The sequence below is a fragment of the Simochromis diagramma genome, unplaced genomic scaffold, assembly GCF_900408965.1.
Source record: "Simochromis diagramma unplaced genomic scaffold, fSimDia1.1 OVJJ01000685.1, whole genome shotgun sequence".
Taxonomy (NCBI): Eukaryota; Metazoa; Chordata; class Actinopteri; order Cichliformes; family Cichlidae; genus Simochromis; species Simochromis diagramma.
Window position 1 is genome coordinate 13,585,973 of NW_024387477.1, and position 20,272 is coordinate 13,606,244.

General features: G+C 40.3%; 1 protein-coding gene across 2 annotated transcripts; it reads left to right on the top strand.

The window, feature by feature from the left end:
• The first annotated feature begins 743 nt into the window (after window positions 1-743).
• On the top strand, window positions 744-15,218 carry f8 (coagulation factor VIII, procoagulant component). Of its 2 annotated transcripts, none has more exons than XM_040016367.1 (27): window positions 744-1,005; window positions 1,341-1,438; window positions 1,637-1,759; window positions 2,999-3,211; window positions 3,508-3,690; window positions 3,885-3,988; window positions 4,287-4,407; window positions 4,501-4,771; window positions 4,860-5,025; window positions 5,137-5,224; window positions 5,590-5,807; window positions 5,915-6,059; window positions 6,183-6,392; window positions 6,729-7,546; window positions 7,632-7,774; window positions 8,073-8,238; window positions 8,402-8,641; window positions 8,758-8,986; window positions 9,075-9,257; window positions 9,488-9,604; window positions 9,776-9,847; window positions 10,088-10,173; window positions 10,344-10,499; window positions 11,549-11,693; window positions 11,793-11,941; window positions 14,236-14,418; window positions 14,736-14,891. In XM_040016367.1, the coding sequence occupies exons 1-27, from the start codon at window positions 833-835 to the stop codon at window positions 14,889-14,891; spliced, it is 4,956 nt and encodes a 1,651-aa protein (XP_039872301.1). In that variant the 5' UTR covers window positions 744-832. The 2 variants fall into 2 exon arrangements, with proteins under 2 accessions (XP_039872301.1, XP_039872300.1); XM_040016366.1 differs by having other exon boundaries at window positions 747-1,005; window positions 1,338-1,438; window positions 14,736-15,218.
• The last annotated feature ends 5,054 nt before the right edge of the window (window positions 15,219-20,272 follow it).

Genomic DNA, 20,272 nt, shown 5'->3' on the forward strand with positions numbered 1-20,272 from the left:
GGACAGTGTTCCTGGTTTTGGAATAGATAAAGCAGACTAACATTGGACTTTTGGAATGCCCTTCCTAAAGCCCTGAGCTCAACTCTGCCAAAGATTTGCAGACTATGCTTAAATTCAGGAAAGCAATGAGTTGTCATGAATTCTGCCGAGATGAGTGTTCAAATATCCAGCCAGAATTATGCCAAAAACTTCCAAAAGCATCAGTTCATGTGCGACTTACACATTTAACCAAATGTCAGAGGCGGTGTGTGTCCGTCTGTGTACTTTCGACACTGTGTGGATTAGGAAAAATCCCCCAAAAAGTCAAACTTGTGCACCCGATTCTTGTGATTAACGAATGTGCAGGACAATCGTTCCAACTTTTAAAAAAAAAAAAACTGTTTAAAGAAATCATGAAAAGCCCCAAAATACAATTGATGTCCATTATGAGTATATATGAACCTTTGTAAAACTGGGATATTTGGCTTGTGTTTCATAATTATTTATCAATAATGTTTCCAATATGGAAAACTGAGGCTGAATGTAAGAGTGAGTGTGTGTATGAATAAAGCTCCTTAATTACAAGTATTTAAGAATGTGTGACTCGGGGTAACTTTCTGACTCTGGGCGCCACATGGTGTAGCAAAGTTAGATAAATCTCTTTCCTGGAACACTGTCATGTAATGTTACCACAGCAGAGCGCGCAATCTCACTCACACACTCCCCAGCCACCACAGATCCCCCGCGTGCTTGAACCTCTCAGTGACTTGGCCCCTCTCCGCCCTCCTCCCTTTAAATATCTCAGCCCACGGAAGGCGCACCAGAGCCGTGGCAGTGTTCGACCCGGGACGCCATGGAGCCGACAAGTGCGCACGCAGCGATGAGAGCGACACTCGCGCTTCTGCTGCCTCTCCTCTGCTCCTCCGTCGAGCAAGCGCAGCAGCCAGGTGCTACTGTAAGAGAGTATTATATAGCAGCTGTAGAAATCGGCTGGGACTACGAGCCTCACCCAACAACTGAACAAAGGTAAACTCTTTCTTAAATATAAGTCTGATTTAGACAAATGAAATCACGAGCAGTCTGTTCGGTTGGTAAATAATTGTGATGATTATGTTTCCAAATGAAGAAGAAGACTTAGCTTCAGAAAAATCTGTGTCCAGTCAGTTAGGTTAGTTTTGCTTTTATGTTTTTAGCTTTTCTTTATGTAATTTTTGTTTTGTTTTGTTTCTTTAAATTACTTTTGAATTACTCGAAGTAAATTAAATGCAGTTTTATTAAGGAAGAGCTAATAAGGATATTTTAAGTCAGTTTTCTCATAAGTTTCTCTTCATATTTTTATGCGTGTTTTTATCTTTAAGAAGGACATCCAAGGACATTCCGCAAAAATACATCAAAGCAATTTATAGGGAGTATACGGACTCTACATACACTGTTCCCAAGCCAAGACCAGCATGGACAGGTAAGTCTCCTTGTACATATTTTCAATAATCAATAAAAAAAAAAGCCATAAGTGCTTGTATCATACCATATTTTTTGAATGTCAGACAATTTTTCTGAGTGGTTTGAAAAAAAAAAAAGAAACAAATTCAACTTTTTTTGCCTGAATTGTTTGAATTCTTTTAAAAAGAAAATAAAAAATGATGTAATTTTCTTGCAGGGATTCAAGGCCCTGTGATCGTCACGCAGGCTGGTGAAACGGTGGTGGTCCACTTCAAAAACCTAGCCTCTCAGCCCTACAGTATCAGCCCTGTAGGGATCACCTACTGGAAACAATCTGAAGGTTGGAGTAACAGAATGGAAAGAATTTGTCTTGCTTTCACTCATAAACTTACTCACAAGTTGAACCTTACTCAGTAGGATTCTGTTCTTCCTCACCAAGCAGCTAGCAAGAACTTGACTCAGCTTTCTGACTCATGTCTGTTTAAACATAATGTTCATTCACAAAAAAAAGCCCAGATCCTTGCTTTCCAGTACTACTTTGGCTGAGATCAACACTTTTCCGGTTTTGCTTGAGTCTGAAAATATGTTATCTGAATCAAAATGTACCTCAAAAAAACTGCTTGTTAAGGCTTATTAATGGTTTGATCATGAAAACGGTTTCGTAAGTTATACAGAACTCAGGAAATAACAGTTGCCACCTCATTCCTTAGAAATTACCAAGAGAAACGGTTTTCATTATCTTGCGTGTGCAGATATTGCACTGCCTGTGAGAGCCAAACAGTCAGTCTTTAAACTTCTTTCATCTTCAACACTACCCAACCGTCGAGGATATAGCTGAATATCACTGACTTAAGAAGGTTCTTAGTGTTAATAACCCCCCTACAGATTAATGCTGCCATGGATCTAATGCAGTCAGTTTCTGTAAGCAGTTCATGTCTTACCACCAAAGGATAGATTCCTATAACTGCGCTTATCCTAATCTGAAAAGCAGCTTCTGCCATGTCCAGGAACGGGATTTGATGAAGCAGATCCAATCACTTCAGCGTCACCACAAGCCGCCACTCATCAACCACTCTATTAGCTACACCTCGCTAGTAATGGGTTAGAACCTCTTTGTGTCTTCAGAATTGGCTTCATTCAACATGTCACAGACTCAGTAAGGTGCTGGAAACATTCCTCAGAGATTTTAGTCCATATTGACTTGATAGCATCACACAGTTACTGCAGATTTGTCGGTGGCACATCCACGATGTGAATCTCCCGTTCCACCACATCTGCTCTATTGGATATTTGGTGACTTTGGAAGCATTTTGAGCACAGCAGACTCAATGTTGTGTCCAATGAACCAGTTGAGATTATTTGAGTTTTGTGACATGGTTCTGGCCCAAGACGAACTTTAGCACATCATCTTGACTACCTATCTACATGCCTTAATGATGCGCTGATTTGCTGTCATGGGATTGGCTGATTAGAGTTTTAAGACAGAGTGGCTAGAGAGTGTATTTTCTGCTTTCAATTCTTTCTACTGCTTGAAGGGTACGGATGAGTCACAAAGTGATTACATGTGGTTTCTTTCCAGGAGCTGGGTATGACGACTCCACAGCAGGCCAGGAGAAGGAAGATGATGCCGTCTCTCCTGGAGGATACTATGAGTATGTGTGGGACATCAGCCCTAAAGACGGCCCCACCACCAGCGACCCCGATTGCCTCACCTACTCATACACATCACGAGTCGATACAGTCAGAGACCTCAACTCAGGACTCATTGGTGCTCTGCTTATCTGTAAAGCAAGTAAGAATGCTACTGACTCATCTTTCTGTTGGTATTTTCCATAAACACATACTATCAAAAATCAAAAACATAAAAAGAAAGAAATAAGGCCATCTTAATCAGAGCATCATCTAGCTTTAACTACTCTGACTCTGTTATGTTTCAGTTAGAGGTATAGTTATGATAGCACTGCATGGAGATAAAAGCAGTGGACTGGAAAGAGAATTTCAAAGGAGTGTAAGGAATTGTGGAAATGTACTCGATGGGATCCTTTTATCGCATCCTGCATCGTGTGAATTATGCCTGTCTTCCTTCAGGTGCCTTCACAGAAGACGAGGAGAGGAGATATTCGGCGTTCGTCCTGTTTTTTGCAGTGTTTGATGAGACCAAAAGCTGGTATGGAGAGGTTGGAGAGAGGGTGAGCAGAGAGAAGTTCAAAAGGAGCAACGGCAAGAAGGAATACCACACCATCAATGGCTTTGTTAACTCAACGTTACCTGGTAATCAAAGAGCCTGACTCAGAACAGAAATCACTTAACATTACAGCGAGAAAGTCATGCTGTAATGTTAATTGCCGCTAACACTGTGCGGGCACAGCTTATCAGTGGCTGCTTTGTATTTGGTCGTCACAGGAATTTGGTCACATTTTATTCCGCCTTACCCACTCTCTCTGTTTCTGTGTTTTTGTGTGTAGGGTTGACAATGTGTCAGGGGCGAAATCCTGTGTTCTGGCATCTGATAGGCATGAGCACAGCTCCAGAAATCCACTCCATTCAGTTTCAGGATCATTCTTTGACGGTAATCTAATGTTTCATTCTGGAAGGGCAGGAACATGTATATGTAATAAGAATACACTTAGATTAAGGAATATGTGCTGCTTCCTTATTATTGCCTATTACTTTTCTATACAACACTACACTCAGTTTGGCTTCAGAAACAGTGCAACAGATATATAATAAAGCTCATTAAACCGTGTTTGTCACAGCAAAGCATTTTGGGATACGTGTTTTCTTTCTAAGAGTTAGGTGATGTTAGATTTTTAAACGCGATCTTAAATGTGCACTACACTGCCTTTGTTTGCTTTTTTTTTCTTCAGATATTGAACCATCGTAAAGTCACCGTGGAGGTAACCCCCATGAGCTTTATCACCGCAGAAATGAGACCTCACACCATCGGCAGCTTTCTAATCAGCTGCAAAATACATGCTCACCGCCATGGTAAGAAAGACCAAGATTCCAGAACCAGAACATTTTATTCATTTTGTTGTTTTGCGAGTCTTTCTTTTCATTGTGCACGTCTGCTTGCCCCAGATGGCATGAACGCATTGTTCACAGTGGAGAAAAAATGCCCCGAGGTCGTTACTCCTCCAGCGCCCAACCGGCGTCAAGTCAAACACGAGGAGGACTACAGCGACGAGAACTTCGACGACGGCGATTTGTTCAACGTGATCAACGTTAAACCAAAGAATACACAACTGCAAGTCAGAAGCCTCAGAGGACAGGAGTCCAAAACCTGGGTGCATTATATTGCTGCTGAAGAGGTCACCTGGAACTACGCTCCTCATCTCAAACCCTCTGACAGGTACTGAGAGGAATCATAGCAGAAGAGCAGAAGAAAAACAGAGCGACACTTGTTTAACTCAATGTTTGTTTTCTCTTTGCTTCATCAGTGAGTTCCAGTCCAGATATTTGCCTTCAGCTTCACACCACCTCAGCTACCAGTATAAAAAGGTTGTGTATGTGGAATACACAGATGGATCTTTCACTCAGCGGAAAGACCCTGACAGCCCACTCCTCGGCCCGATTCTGAAAGGAAAAGTCAATGATCAGTTCCATGTGAGTGAATAACATTTCAGAGTTTTGCATCCTTAAATTTAAGCAAAAACTATCAGAATCACACCAGACTGAGAGGTGAACCTACCTTTGAATGGCTTTAATATTTTGCAGATCACCTTTAAGAACCTGGCCAGTCGCCCTTTCAATATCTACCCCAACGGCCTTACCAAGATCTTTCCGCTGCAAAGATCCACAAATGGTAAGCTTAAGAGACAAAATGATTGTCTCTCAGTTTTGAGTGGTTTTGTCAGACATCGAAAAGTTAATTTTAGTCATTGCGAGGTAGCATTTTTAAGGTTTCTCACACTGTTTAAGGTAATTTCCCCACTTTTAATCTGTAAATATAATCCCTGCAGTAGCAGATTACTGATCCGAAAAGCACACAGATAAAGTCAAGAAATAAATGACAGTTTTAAACACAGCACCTTTAAAATTGACAAGTTAAACGTGACTGTTTTTGATTAGTCCCTGTCACCAAAATGACAGACTCTAACATCTGATTGATTATCTTTATTAACGCCTAATGATTTCATTCACAAAGTCTTTTCAAATCTAACCAAACAGCTGCAGAGAGTGACCTGCACTCAATGGGTGTGCCCCCCAACAAGACGTTTGGCTACATTTGGAGGCTAACAACAGATGATGGGCCCTTGGAAGGAGACCCCACGTGTTTGACCCAGCTGTATCAAAGCACTGTCTCCCCAGAGAGGGACTTGGCCTCTGGGCTGGTGGGCACCCTGCTCATCTGCAAGTACGACGCCATCGATTTCAGAGGACGACTGGTGAGGAGAATGTTAACGTTTTCAAGCTGCAGCCACAACCGTTAATGTGCACTGACGTAACATAGCAGCTTGCTCTGTGTTTTGCTGAATCCTGTTTTTGCATGCAGTTGGGACCAGATAAGAAGTTCAGCTTAATATTCGCCATATTTGATGAGAACAGGAGTTGGTACTTTGATGAAAACATGCGGAAGTCCACTCAAAAGTCCTTCAACACCACGGACCCCGACTTCTACAACTCAAATGTCATTTACAGTGAGTTACGTTTACTTCTTTTCGGTGGTTGTTACTGAAATGAAAGCCACTTTTGAACACAAAATCTAAAATAATCATCAGAAGTTGAAAAATAAATCATTTGATTTGCTTAATTCCTTTCAGGTGTAAATGGCATCATGTTCAGCAGGCGTCAGTTTGTGATGTGTCAGACTGATGTGACCTTCTGGCACGTTGCCAGTGTGGGCACCCAGAGTGACTTCCTCTCCGTCTACTTCACTGGAAACATGTTTCAGTACCAAGGCCTCTACCAGTCTGTCCTCACCCTATTTCCCATGACTGCTATAACTCTTCCCATGGAGACGGAGCTTATTGGTAAGGTCATAGGCCAACATCTGCAGAGAGAGTCAGCTGTTGTAATTGCAGGAACAAAATTCATTTGTTAAATATTGTTTGGTGGGTGGATTCAAACTTTAGGCAACTCTGGAGTCTTGTTTTTTTATTGTTGTGTGACTCTAGTACCCTATTTCCACCCCTAAGTGACACAGACACAGTAAAGACACTGTAATCAGGGATGTAACAATCTGGAGAGCGCTGCTTTTTTAACAATGCATATCAAGGCAGTTATACAGGACACACAAAGGTTGTTTGGCTTGTGTGCAAAGTGGATGTTTTACTTTGTATCGCACACACACTTTTCCCCTCTTGTAGGTGAGTGGGAGATCAGTGCCTTTGACAGCAGCCTCAAGAACCGCGGGATGAGCATCCGCTACACCGTTCGTCCCTGCGGGAATGGAGACAGGGATGACGATCTCTCTGACTATATTGATAAAATAGACTTCCTGCCAAGAGGTTTGAGACCTGAAAATCACACAGTGTTGGTTCGAGTGTGCAAGAAAGCCCGGGCTCAAAACAGTACTCAGTCACTGAACACCACTGCTCAAACTGAAGGAACTGGACCGAGATGCCGCCTGAGGAAAGTGAACATAGCATCGCTGAAAGGGGGGAAAGCTCCCTCTGAGAGTGAAATCCCACTGGATGTCTTGAAAGAATTAGACAGAGATGGAGAGAGGGCAGCTTCTGAGAATCAGACAGAGCATGGAGAAAGACAGAGACAGAGAAGGCAGGCAAACAGAAATGAGACAGATGAAGACATAAGCTCTGAAGATTTAATGGATGAAGAAATTACGATGGAGATTGTTGGAGAAGTTGTGGAAAACATGACTGACATCGATGCCAAGGCAAAAGCTGAGGAAAGCAGAGAAATGCAAAGCGAGAAGAATGACACAGTGGTAGAACTTGAAGAGAGCAACGAGATCATACTGGACCGGGAACCCCTGTTGAGCACCAAGGTCTCAGCTGCAGAGTTACAAAATTCAGCAGATATGGATAAAAACTTAGTACCGCAAAACCACATTCGCATCAAGCCAGAGCGACTCATACATGATCTGCCTGATGTGGAAGTCAACTACACTGCTGCAAACACAACGATTGATCTGTCCTTCGAGTATGATGACTACAGTTATGAGGTACCGTGATGTATGTCTCACGCACATTTGTAAAGGACATTAAATAGCACGAGTCTCACTACATAAATTCGAATTGTTTTTTTAGGCGAATGACACATTAGATACAGTTGGTGCAGATTACATAAACGTGCGCTCTGGAGGAGTCAGACCTCGGCACTACTACATTGCTGCAGAGGAGATCATCTGGAACTACGGCATCAGAAAACCACAACAGGTCTTTGAAAACGGGTAAGAATTAAGTTTCCTTGCAGAAATTCTAGGAAACTGTCAAACATTTGTGGCAGTATGCCTTTATTTTTCCTGTTGTTTTCTGGCCTTTTTGACTTCTTTCTCAAGTCTGTGTAATAAGAATAGGTCAGCTGAAGACTGAGAGAGGACAGGAAACTGTTTGAAAGCCCACCCAGTGTTTATGCAACCAACTTCCCCCATTAAAATGTGAAATCCTAATGTCACCTGAAAACCAAAAAAAATACATCTGTAATATAATTTGTGTAAACGGCAGTTTCGACTCAATCCCTCCTTTTAGTGAGATACGTCGAGGGATCAGGAAGTTCCTGCCAGATTATAAGAAGGTGGTGTTTCGAGCCTACAAGGATAAAGACTTCCTGCTACCTGAAGACAGAGGGGAGCTTCAGGAGCACTTGGGAATCATGGGACCTGTCATCACAACTGAGATTAATGATCTCCTTACTGTGAGTGCTACTGTACCCAAACCAAAGTAAAACAATGACTGTTTCCTCAAGACTCGGCAATCACAGTTATCTAACTTGGTGCTGAAATATGGAAATAAATGTGAACAATGGTCATCAATTAATTAGTTAATTAAACCCATCTTCTCACTATGTCTAATCCCAGGTGACCTTTAAGAACAGCGCATCCAGACCGTTCTCCTTTCACCTTCACGGAGTCTATGACCGAAGCCAGGGGGCCAGCACTGCCCAAACAAGCTCCCCCTCTGCTCCGCCCGGGGTGCCAGGAGAGCCTGTTCCTCCTGGTGAAGCCCGAACTTATAACTGGAGAGTAACCAAGAAACAAGGACCGACTGACTCTGAATTTGACTGCAAGACTGGGGCCTACTACTCCACTGTGGACAAGGTCTGCAAAGTCTTCATTTGTACCCTGTTCCTATCTTAAGATAGGAACTAAAATGTCCAACATTAACACTATTCACCTGAATAGGAGAAAATTAACAATTCTTTTTTATATTCTAGGAGAAGGACCTTCACTCAGGTCTGATCGGTCCACTTGTGATCTGTAAGCCTGGTACCCTCCGGCCCAATGAGAACATGCAGCCAGGCATCCAGGCGTTTTCCCTGCTCTTCCACACCTTTGATGAAACTAAAAGCTGGTACCTGGAGGAGAACCTGAAGCGACACTGTGCCCCACCTTGTCAAGTCAATGCTGAGGATCCCTGGTACCACACCAGCAATAAGTTTGCAGGTAAAGATTAACACATTGATTTCTGATGTAAAATCTGCCTGCCTGGGCTGTAATCACTCTAATAAGTAATGCCAATGTTTATCCTCAGCAATAAACGGCTATGTGGCAGAGACTCTTCCTGGTTTGCTGTTAGCCCAGTACCAGCGAGTCAGGTGGCACCTTTTGAACGTAGGAAGCGACACAGAGATCCATGCTGTGCACTTCCATGGTTTGCCTTTCACTATTCATGCTAAGCAGGAACACCGTATGGGCGTCTACAACCTCTTCCCTGGTAAATACATATGCATATTCATATTCATATACTTATTTCTCCACTCTCCCAGACTCTACTGCTCTTCGTCATATGATGACACATGAACATGAACAGATGCTTCCACTGAAATAACAGATTTTCTTTTTTTACCAGTTGGGGTTAAACACGTTTTTGTTTGCTTTTCCTGCAATGAAACACACTTTTTTCATGTAATGCATTGCTCACCAATTTATTCCTCCCTCCTCTAGGTGTATTTGGCACGGTGGAGATGAGACCCCCCACGGTCGGCACTTGGCTGGTGGAATGCACTATTGGAGATTATCAGCTGGCTGGCATGAGGGCTAAACTACTGGTCTATGACCCAAGTACGTGCAATGTACTCTGACCAAGTAATGCTGCTGTAAATAGTATTGACTGAGCTTTTAGGTGAAGGATGGCACCAGCAGAACATGCTAAAAATTGTATAATATATGGGTAATTTTTGTGTGCATGTGGAAACTTGTAATGCATGGAATTTTTTTGGTTTTGCTATGCAGAATGTGTTTTGCCGCTGGGGATGAAATCAGGGAAGATTGAAGATTCCCAGATCACAGCATCAGATCACATAGGTAAGACAGCAGGAGAAGGGGAAGAGTTATTATTATATTTATTTATTTTAGTCCAATTCAGCAGGGAAACACACCAAGAAGGCTCTTAATCCCTCTTAGTGTGCGCAGAGGAGATGAAGGGCTTAACATACAAATGAAAAGAACTCACTCTGGTGGCCACCAGGAAACTTTATGAGATCTGAAAGCCCGGAAATTACCCACAGCGAGATGGATTATAACTGTGTTTTCACGTGTGTCTAGATTACTGGGAACCAGCGCTGGCGAGGCTGGACCAGTCAGGTTATATCAATGCCTGGATGGGCAAAAACAAGCAATCATGGATACAGGTTAGATGTGCAGCTTTCTTTGTTTCTGCTCTATTTCCTTCACTTACGTAAAGTCATGATGTTCTGAACTGATCTAAAAAATGATGTCAAAATCAGTTTAATCAATCAGTTATCTCATATAAACCAAAAATAGGGCACAGGAAAATATAATGCAATGTCTGTGTTTTTAGGTTGATCTGCAAAGACCCACCCTCATGCATGGTGTGCAGACACAGGGAGTGAGGTCAAGGCTGAGAGAGCACTACATCACATACTTCACTGTCTCCTACAGCCTGGACCAGGAGACTTGGACTAATTACAGAGGAAACGAGACCAGCAACATCAATGTATGTCCACATGCTGAATATCTGTTACAGTAAGGGTTGAAATTGCCCTGTGATATTTAATTCCACACTTTCTGATATGAGGCTTGAAGTAAGTGAATTTTTCTTCAAATAAGCCAGGCGTCCTGACTGTCATTGCACCACACAAACATGACAATAAGATTATAAAAAGACTCAGAGCAATCCAGTTATAAGGGGAACTTGTAGCTTTTTTTAATGACAAATAACTCTGTTATATATCAAAACAGGAACTTCACATTTACAAGAAACGTCAAAAAGGCCAGTTACGATAAACATGTCTAGATTTTAAAAACAAAATCTAAATATAAGATTATTACACTGGACAGCAGCTGCAGTTTTGTGGCATGCACCACTAAAATGTTAACCCTTCTGGAAATTAGTACTGCAGCTTTGAAAAGTCCAAAACTAGAAACCACACATGTCATTTGCAAACCCCACGTCGCCAGAAAAAAGAGAGCACATGACCACTTTTATATTTTTATTGAAGTTCCAGATATGGCACGATGTCATTTAATGTGTGCTGGTTTGAAATTGTGTGTTATGGAACATTTCACAGGGCAAAAGCAGCTCTGCTATCTGTTTCCTGTTTCATGGTTGGAGGAAGACAAACCGCTTCCTCCATTATTCCTTTCTACTGAATCCAAAAGTTAAAGTGAAGAGTAGAAGCTCAAGCGAAAAGTGAAACTTGCTGCTGTGAAGCTGTTACTTAATATTTGATTGAGTCAACGGCTAAAATTATTTCCAATTCCTCATAGTTGCTTCTATTTTGCGTCAAAGCACCACAGAAATGAAAAGCCAAGGATAAATAGTAAATGAACTAAAGAGGAGGCTTTATTAAATTGTTTCATTCTTAAATAAATGCTGTAAGACACCAAATACTTTACTTTAACAAGTTACTCATCTCAAGCAAATTTCAAGTCTGGAAAAGAAAGAAAAGTATGCAGAATGTGAGGCAGTTGTTTCAGTGCTGGGTTGTTCTGCTAAAACATGCCGTCCTGCCAAGTGTGATCTAAAAAGTGGTTCTGTTGTAGATCTTTCATGGCAACCTGGACAGCTCCAAAGTAAAAGAGAACCTCTTCTCCCCGCCATTCGTGGCACGTTACATCAGGATCCACCCTTACCGCGTTGTGCAGAGGCCCGCTCTCCGGCTGGAGCTGCTGGGCTGTGATCTCAACAGTGAGTTGCACCAAAAATAACAAGAATGATCTCAATGTAGCTCTGTATAGACTGTGAAAGTGCTTACATCATATCTGTGGGATATATGTGCGTTGCCAGGCTGCTCTCTCCCTCTCGGACTCCAGAGGAAGAGTATTCCTGATGGCAGCTTCAGCGCTTCCTCATCTCACTCCTCGTTTCTCCGTACCTGGAAACCGAGTCTCGCTCGCCTCCACCAGGAGGGCGGCGCCAACGCCTGGAGGCCAATGGTGAACGTGCACACACATAATTACACATATGCAAAATTTGTAGAAAACTGTACACTGACTTATTTTTAATTAACATAAAGAATAAGAACAAGTGGCGGCTTTCAGGGAAGTTACTCTGGCCTTCATTTAGCATTTCAGAACTACACATGAGGAGAAAAGGATATTGATTATGTTACGGTTAGTGGAGCGGAGACCATTTACAGTGTGTCTGACGTGCAGTTCACACAGACCATAAGTTCTGTTTAACTCTGATGTCTGGGAAAAAATATGTCTGCCCACTGAAGATATCATGAACCAGACAGTTTGTTTTTAATCTTGGAATACAAATGAAATATTAAAAAATGTTTTACTCTAAGCAGCAAAAATATTAACAGATCAGCTTTGCAAGCACCATCAGTGCCTCAGCTATACTGTTCAAGAAGCTTCACCACTGAGAGAGCAGTAATTTGCATAATGACATTTATTAAGCTTTCAATCTTCTGTCTGTCCTTTTATTTTTTGGCCTTCAGTTTCTCCTTTCATTCTGCACAAGTTATCATTTTCACACTTCGCAGCACTGAACTTGAGAGGTGTGATTTGTCCTTGTGGAAAACTCTTGAGCTGCTTATTAAAGGTCACACACATCAGTTGGGACTGAGGTCAACCACTGCGCGCTACCTTTTACCTAGAACAGTCTTTTTAAAAGGTTTCAAGGATCTGATGGAATTAGATAATATTTTCCTTTTTCTAACATCCTGATTGGCTCCGCTAGTACCTGAAGTGAGTGCTAAGGTTAGACTAAACAGGAATACTGCAAATATGTCACAGGATACTGAAAAAAAACAACATTTTCTTTGCTTTTCTTTGTAAGCGTGAGAGATCTGATTTTTAGACTGGGTTTTAATATAAAGAGCACAGGCACGCAGTGAGTTTCAAGTTCTGTTTAGACTTCTGATGCCAACCGTTTCCCTGCAGTAAACAGCTAAAATTTTTCCTGAATGACGAATGGAGGATTTAAAGTACATAAAAAAGTCTTCACAATAAGCACTTGTGTAGGTCTGGCCATGCACAGCGAAGTCATGTCAGTGGAAAATGATGCATCGCATTGCCAAAAGCATTTTCTTAGTTTATGAGTTTCCTCCTTCCTGGTAATACGGGAGAGGAAGCAGTGTGGTATTCATTTTGGCCATCTCTACATCTCTTTGCTTTCTTTGTTTTATCTGCTTCATTCAGAAACATGTATCCATTTCTTTTAGTCATAAAAGTTTTTTTTTACTAATTTAATTTATTAATTTTTGCACATAATATCACAAATGTAGATAGATAGATAGATAGATAGATAGATAGATAGATAGATAGATAGATAGATAGATAGATAGATAGATAGATAGATCAGTTACATTTTTTAAGCCCTGGTTTCAATCCGGGCTTCTACATATTATATGTTGCCTGGACGTATTGATCCTGTCAACATGCTTTTTTTCTGTTGGGTATCTGTCAATTCAATTACACACCGCAATATTGAGTTTCTGCAGCCCAAGAGGTCAAGCTGTTTGTCCAGTAACTAGAAGGTCAGTGGATCAATCCACAGTCCGTGTAAGAACTCAACGTAAATTCAAAAGGTCAAAGTCTTTACTGAATATTCAGGCAGCCGTACACAGAATGTACACAGTATGGACAGAAGTATTGGGTTGCACCTCTTCATCTTTGAATTCAGGTGTTTTCAGTCCCATTGCTACAGAATTGAAGAAGTGTGGTGTTGTAACAATGCACCAACATTAAGTCATTTGGTGAAATCTCTTCATTTCTGCATATTACACCATCATCCGTGCTATTGCAAAGTGGAAGTGTTTTGAAACCACTTCAGCTCAACAACAAAGTGGCAGATCAGATTTAGCTGCACAGTTGCCAACAATCTGTTGACTCATTAAACGCAGAGACTGGTGTCTCAGCCAAAGAAGACAAACTGAAATAACAAGACATGTGAGTCTTTCAAAACAAAACAAGAAGCAGAACAAGTAAACAGGCCAGGTTAACTGACTTTCAGAGTGTTTTGTAGGCCAGGGGACGCTGCTAATTAATTAATTAATTAATTAATTAATTAATTAATTAGCAGCTCCCCCATCTTCCAAGCAAAATACATTAAAATGATGGGTGACTCAAGATTTATGTATTTCCTAAATGTATCCACCTTTTTCTTCCGAACACAGACATTTATAATAATTTCCTAAATTTCACAATGTACTTCCACTTAAGCATTTTTTCTCTCTTTTTTATGTCTAACCATGTTTTCTCATGTATCCCTCTTACCTCAGAACAACAACCCCCACGAGTGGCTGCAGGTTGACTTGGAGAAAGTCAGACGCATCACAGGAGTCATCACCCAAGGAGCACGATCACTGATGACCCAAATGATGGTGACGGAGTTCTCGGTCACCAGCAGTCTTGATGGGCACTCCTGGAGCAGCGTGTTAGACGAGAGAGCCCGGAGAGAAAAGGTAGGCTTAGTGTTTAGTTTTGCAGCAAAATGAGGCCTCTGTCAGTCTGGGATGGGCTCCAGCTTCCTCTATGACTTCACCTACATAAAACAGTCCATAAAACTACAATGACTAACATGCTTACTGCTTCTTTAATTTATTTCTTCAGGGAGGTTACCAAAATGTGTTGGCATTTAAAGCATTTTGATGTTTTAGTGGCATAAAATGCTCTGGGTGCCGGCATGCACAACCAGGTGCAGATATGTGTCCGATCCTGCATGAATCTGTCAAACTGTTTACTTACCGCTTCTCTTCTTTCTTCCTCTGTTCATCCAAAGATCTTCAAAGGAAACGACGACCCTGACGAAGAAGCCATCAATGTTTTTGAGCCTCCGCTGTTTGCCCGCTACATCCGAATCCACCCACGGGGTTGGATCAAAGACATCGCTCTGCGTCTGGAGGTGCTGGGCTGTGACACACAGCAGGGCGTCTGAGACCACTGGACAAACGCAACCAGCAGCACGAAGCAGCGTTTAAGAAGTAGAAAAGCCCTCGTTAAGTTATATATAAATTGTATTAAGCTATTTTTCCTGTGGCTGCAATCTGTGAACAATTACTGATCAGAAGAAATTAGAGCTGAAAACTCTGAGAATTACCACTTCAGCATATGGCTGCAATAACTACAGAGAAAACCTTTTGAATGTAATCGTGTGTAAATATTTCTGACTCAGATGGATATATACTGTTTGGCTGTTTTATATCATTGGAAAAGTTTGTATTTTTGTGCTTTACGTTTGAATAAACTATGAATTTACTAGTTAGAGTGGTGCTTTTTTTCATGATACTAAAAATATGTATAATATATTGCATAACATATTTTTGCTGACAGACATAAAACATTTGAATTCTTATGGCTGCTTTCCAAAACTGTTAACTAGTGCAAAGTTGAACATGCTTAGAGCTAAACTGAGTGTTTTCTGACTCACTTTTTTTGCGTTCTGATCTCCAATTACTTTTCCTGCTTTTGCTTTCTTCATTCTTTCCAGCTCATTATCCATGCTCTTTCTTCATTTCATCTGTCTTAAGTCCAAAATGTTCCCAAACTGTTATTTTGGCTTATCCGCCTCCACCAGGCCCTCCTGGCAGAAACAATGAACCCTTCAGGTCCAGCATTGTTCTGTTACAAGTTAAAATATGCACTCCCGTTCAGCAGAGGAAAAACAAGTCTGTTCACACACAATGATAGAACGACCAGGTCCAAGGACTGTCAAACCAATGCTAAGATCAACAAGGTGTGTGCATGCCTGTATCTGTTGGTTTTGCGTGTGTGGTGGCAACATGAAAACAGGGAATTCACCCTGTTTGTAGGTCCACAACCTTTATCACCTCATTATCAGCCAGGAAGTTTCCAGGCAGGGGGTCTGTGTTTTGTTTGGAGGGCAGAGTAACACTGGACAGGAGATGAACTGGCAGAGAATTGGCTGTAGCACAATATGCCTGACTATCACATCTCTCTGAAAACAATAACAAATTGTCTATAATCTCAAAAACAGACCTGCACAGAACAGCACCTGCATTGATCTCGCGCTAACCAATCCGCACACATAATCTCAGAGGAAAGGAGAGGCCATGGCCTGCTGCTCAACTTCTAGTGCTGAGTTTAGTGTGTGAAAGAAGCAACAGCAACAAATACAGGCCAGTCACATACAGCAAAGTGGACACAGGTGGAGCTTAAATGGCTAAACATGAGTTTAGGTTTATTTTCCAGCTTTTGGTTTCAGTTTGTTCTTTGTAATCATTCAAATGTTGACGCAACACAGAAAAACCCACAACTGAAACTATACATTTAATGGGGTTTTTTTTCAAGTCCCTGCTTCACATCACCAAAAGTCGAAAAAGTTTTCATGTTGAAGTAAAAATTTGATTAAAGAGATGTGTTTTTGTCTTATCCAGGTATGCTTTTACTGCACTGGCAGTGTGTTTGGGATCATTGTCATGTTGAAAACTAAAACCACAGCCCCTCCTCTGTGTTTTACAGATTGCTGTAGACACTCACAGTTGCACCTCATGTCCTCATTAAAATTAAAAATTTCTGATTTGGATCCATAGACTCCACGTTTCCTCCCTCCCTTCTTGACAGCCATCCTTCCATCCTTGTGCCTCCTTCTGATGAGGCTTCAGTCAACAGTAGACGGATGAAGTGAAGGACGGATCTCTCAGGTCAGGTTTTTGCTGATTTTTTTTTCCTATTTCTGCTGCTTTAGGCACTTCTTTTTGCCCACTTTCCTCAAATTCTTTAAGAAAAAGCTTCACACCATATGCAGAAAAGTTTTCAGCTAACAGCTGTTAACTCACTGTTGTTGCCAAAAAAAACCCTTCTGGTTCCTCAAAGCTAATCACAAAAATGTTGCTGTGAGTTATTTCATGAAGAAATTATTTTAGAAAGGAAAATTTAGCAAGATAATGCAGAGGTGGGGAATATTTATTTCTTGTCATGACGCTATTATTTCACAAATAGCCGTCATCATTCCTGGAAAAAGACGTTGATTGCGATGACTTTTTCAAATAGTTTTTGGCTGATTTGAGTGTCAAAAAGCAAATTTTATGTAGTACAGTCTAATTAAAAGAAAGCAGGTATCTTTTAAAGTGGATACAGTATGACAGCGTAAACTAGATGGGCAACTAAAGCTACAAAGCAGATCAAAAATACATTTAATTAACGAAAAAGAAGGAAAGAAACGTAGAAATATCAAATAATCATAAAAATAACAGCACAAAATCAAAGTATTGAACATCAAAGTTTGTTAAAGCTCAAATGTATTTAAATGTAAGAAGACTGTTCTGTTGTTCAGCTGGTAAGGGGTGAGAAACAGGACACATGGATGTCATCAGTGCAGTGGGTTTTTGAGGTTAATGTGCAACGACACACAGCTGGCCTCGAAGGCCCCTCGGTTTCCTCTTTTTTCTTCTTCTTTAAGTTTGCATCATACCAGAAAACAAAATGAAACTAAAAAGTTGGTAATTTCAGAAAATTATAGCTTACCTTATTTTAATGTGAGTCATGACACACTCATAGAAGGTTTTCTGAGAAACAGATATTTCCTTTTGTCCATAAAATGTTTTTTAGACTGCTGTGATCACCTCCGTCCACCCTGAATTGAATAAGTGGAAGATAATGAATGGATGGATTTTTAGACAGTGACATATCAGGCTGAGCTGATTTTAAACATCTCGAACCCATTTGCTTCGAAACTGTATTTTAACCAAACTGATTACTGATTCTGATTTCAAAGCGTCAGCTGCCACACAGACAGTAATCTGATTAAGAATTTCCAAATATGACCAATGAGTGATCAGAATTTTCAGATTTTCTCAAACATTTATAAATGTGAACCTCAGTGAGCGATTGCCACACTTCTTGTTGTGACAACAGTGTAAAGGAATCTGTTTCTCGGGGCTTTTACAAACCAGCAGGAAGGAAAACAAAGTGACACAACTGAAGAAAAGACCACAGTTTTATCACCCTCACTGACATCACTTCTTACCTTGGCCTAAGGTCCCTGAGAACCGACATATAGATTAGGGGGGAAAAAAAAAACACACAAAAACAGAAGTACCTCGTCTATACTTTTTTTCCCACCATCTTCTTTTTCTTCTTGCAAAATTGAACAAGAATAATTCTTTTTTTCACATTGTTTTCTCATATTAAGCAAGAGACTACTATAAGCAATAACCACTATACAATGTATTTGTGTAATATACACCGATATTGGGGACTGTAACTGTCAAATCGAATTCAAACCAGTGAAACAGCTCTTCGTAAATTGCGCTTCTATCAAGCACCTCCTGTTTTTTAACACGAAACATGTCACAGGAACCGTCAAATATTTGAAGAAGATGCTGCACTGCTTTGGAGTAGATTGCACAATGGTTCCTAATAAAGTGACCAGATGGTCAGATTAACAATAATAATCTTCAAACTCTATTTTTAATACCTTTTAGAAAATCTGCCAATGCCTCCAAAGTTCAGTGTAATGATTACTCACTGCCCATATGCATTGTTCAAAGAGGAGCTGCTGAATGGACTTACTCGGGGGGGCTTTGCTTCCAAATAAACTGCAGGGTTTTCCGTTACCATGGTGATGAATAAACACTTCTTTGCAACAGTAGGTCTTGACCATATTAAGAACCATCCCACATGTGCAGCATGGACCATTTGCCGATTTTCCATTGTGACAACACCCTATTACCCTGAAAAACTTTGAGATTACAAATATTTCACAAGCACAGAATCATCTCAACGTCGGTTTTTCTACATAATCGTGTGTCCGTTTAAACATGCACATTTCAACGAAAATGGATTAAATGTTGTGGGGTTTTACCATTTTTTTTAATCAGCTTTACAGACTTCTGTAAATACCATGGCCTGCATCTAAGTTAAGTAAGTAACATATTAAATTAGTTATCTGTAAACAGTAAAATAATAGAAATGTCTGTTGTTTCTGTAACCACTTTTTCAGCATTAACTACAAAAATATCTGGTTTTATCATGTGCAATCTATATATATATAGAGAGAGATCATATAATGTGTTTCATATCTCATTGAATAGTCCTCTTGTTGCACCAGCACACATATAGTATAGACATGATTTATCCGTCTCCTGTCCTCATTTGTTTTTGCTACTTTCAGACATCATCAGATTGTAATGAGTTGACAGTTCTGGTATAAAGCTGCTTGTTTGTGGAAGTTACTATCTACATGTTAACATCATTGCTTTGACTTATTTAAATCTCTAAACCTTTAGATTTAAATGTGTTCTTTAGTCAGATTCTGCTCATGTTTAAACATTTGTGTGCATTCACAACACGTCACAAATATCTGAGTTTTTAAATGATTTTTAGAAATCATGTAAACCCTTAGGTGACTCAAGAACATGCACCGTTGTCTAAAGGCTGGCTCATGGACTTGCAAACAAATCTAAACTTGAAAATCAGTGGCTCGTAGGGTTACAGGAGTCATATTTTTTGAAAGAAAAAAGAGACTCAAGTGCACGCCCACTAAATATTGTAGGAGACAGAGAATAAAACCAACCAGCATAAATATTAAACTACATTCAATTAATTATCATATAATTATTAAAATAAGTACATTTATTTGCAGTAACTCAATCTTTACTATTTACTTTACTACTTTCAATATAAGACATGAGGACAGGGACCCCTGCTGGACAATTTGGAGTGTTACATTGGTGTTTGCTTTAGGAAAAAAAGGTTTAGTATTGAAGTTTGTTTCAGCTGCTGAAGGGGGGGTGGGGAGTTATTATCTCAATAAAAAAAATAAATTGACATTCATAGTTAACTTGACGTTTTGAGATAACAAATATTTTTTTAAAAAAATAAGTAAAAACTTCAGTGACGGTAACTATTTTGTCAAAAACAAGCAGTCAAAACAATCTTCTGTAGTTTTCACTATATGGAAAGATCTACTGTTAAAACATATTTTTTTAAGGCACTTCCTTAAAGTACCTTCAAGGCAGATCATTTGCTGTTCCGACACTATTGTGGTAAGATAGAAGCCAGTACTGTTCCAACAGGTAATACCAGTCACTAACTGCAAATCTATCTAGAGGATTAGATGAAAACAATTCTTAAAGGAAAATCGTTCTGTTTTCTTCTAGAGGGGTCAACATGTAGGAATGAGTCAAAGGGTTTAATGATTTTTGTGTTTTGGAAGAACAATGAATATCACTGGTAAGCAGCATCAGCAGAAATCAAATTCAGGCCAATTTCTTTAGCAGGTTTACCAAACAGCTCTTAGTACAGTGTCTCTCCTTTCTCCATGGCTAGGACTAGTTCAAGTAAATTTACTAGAAA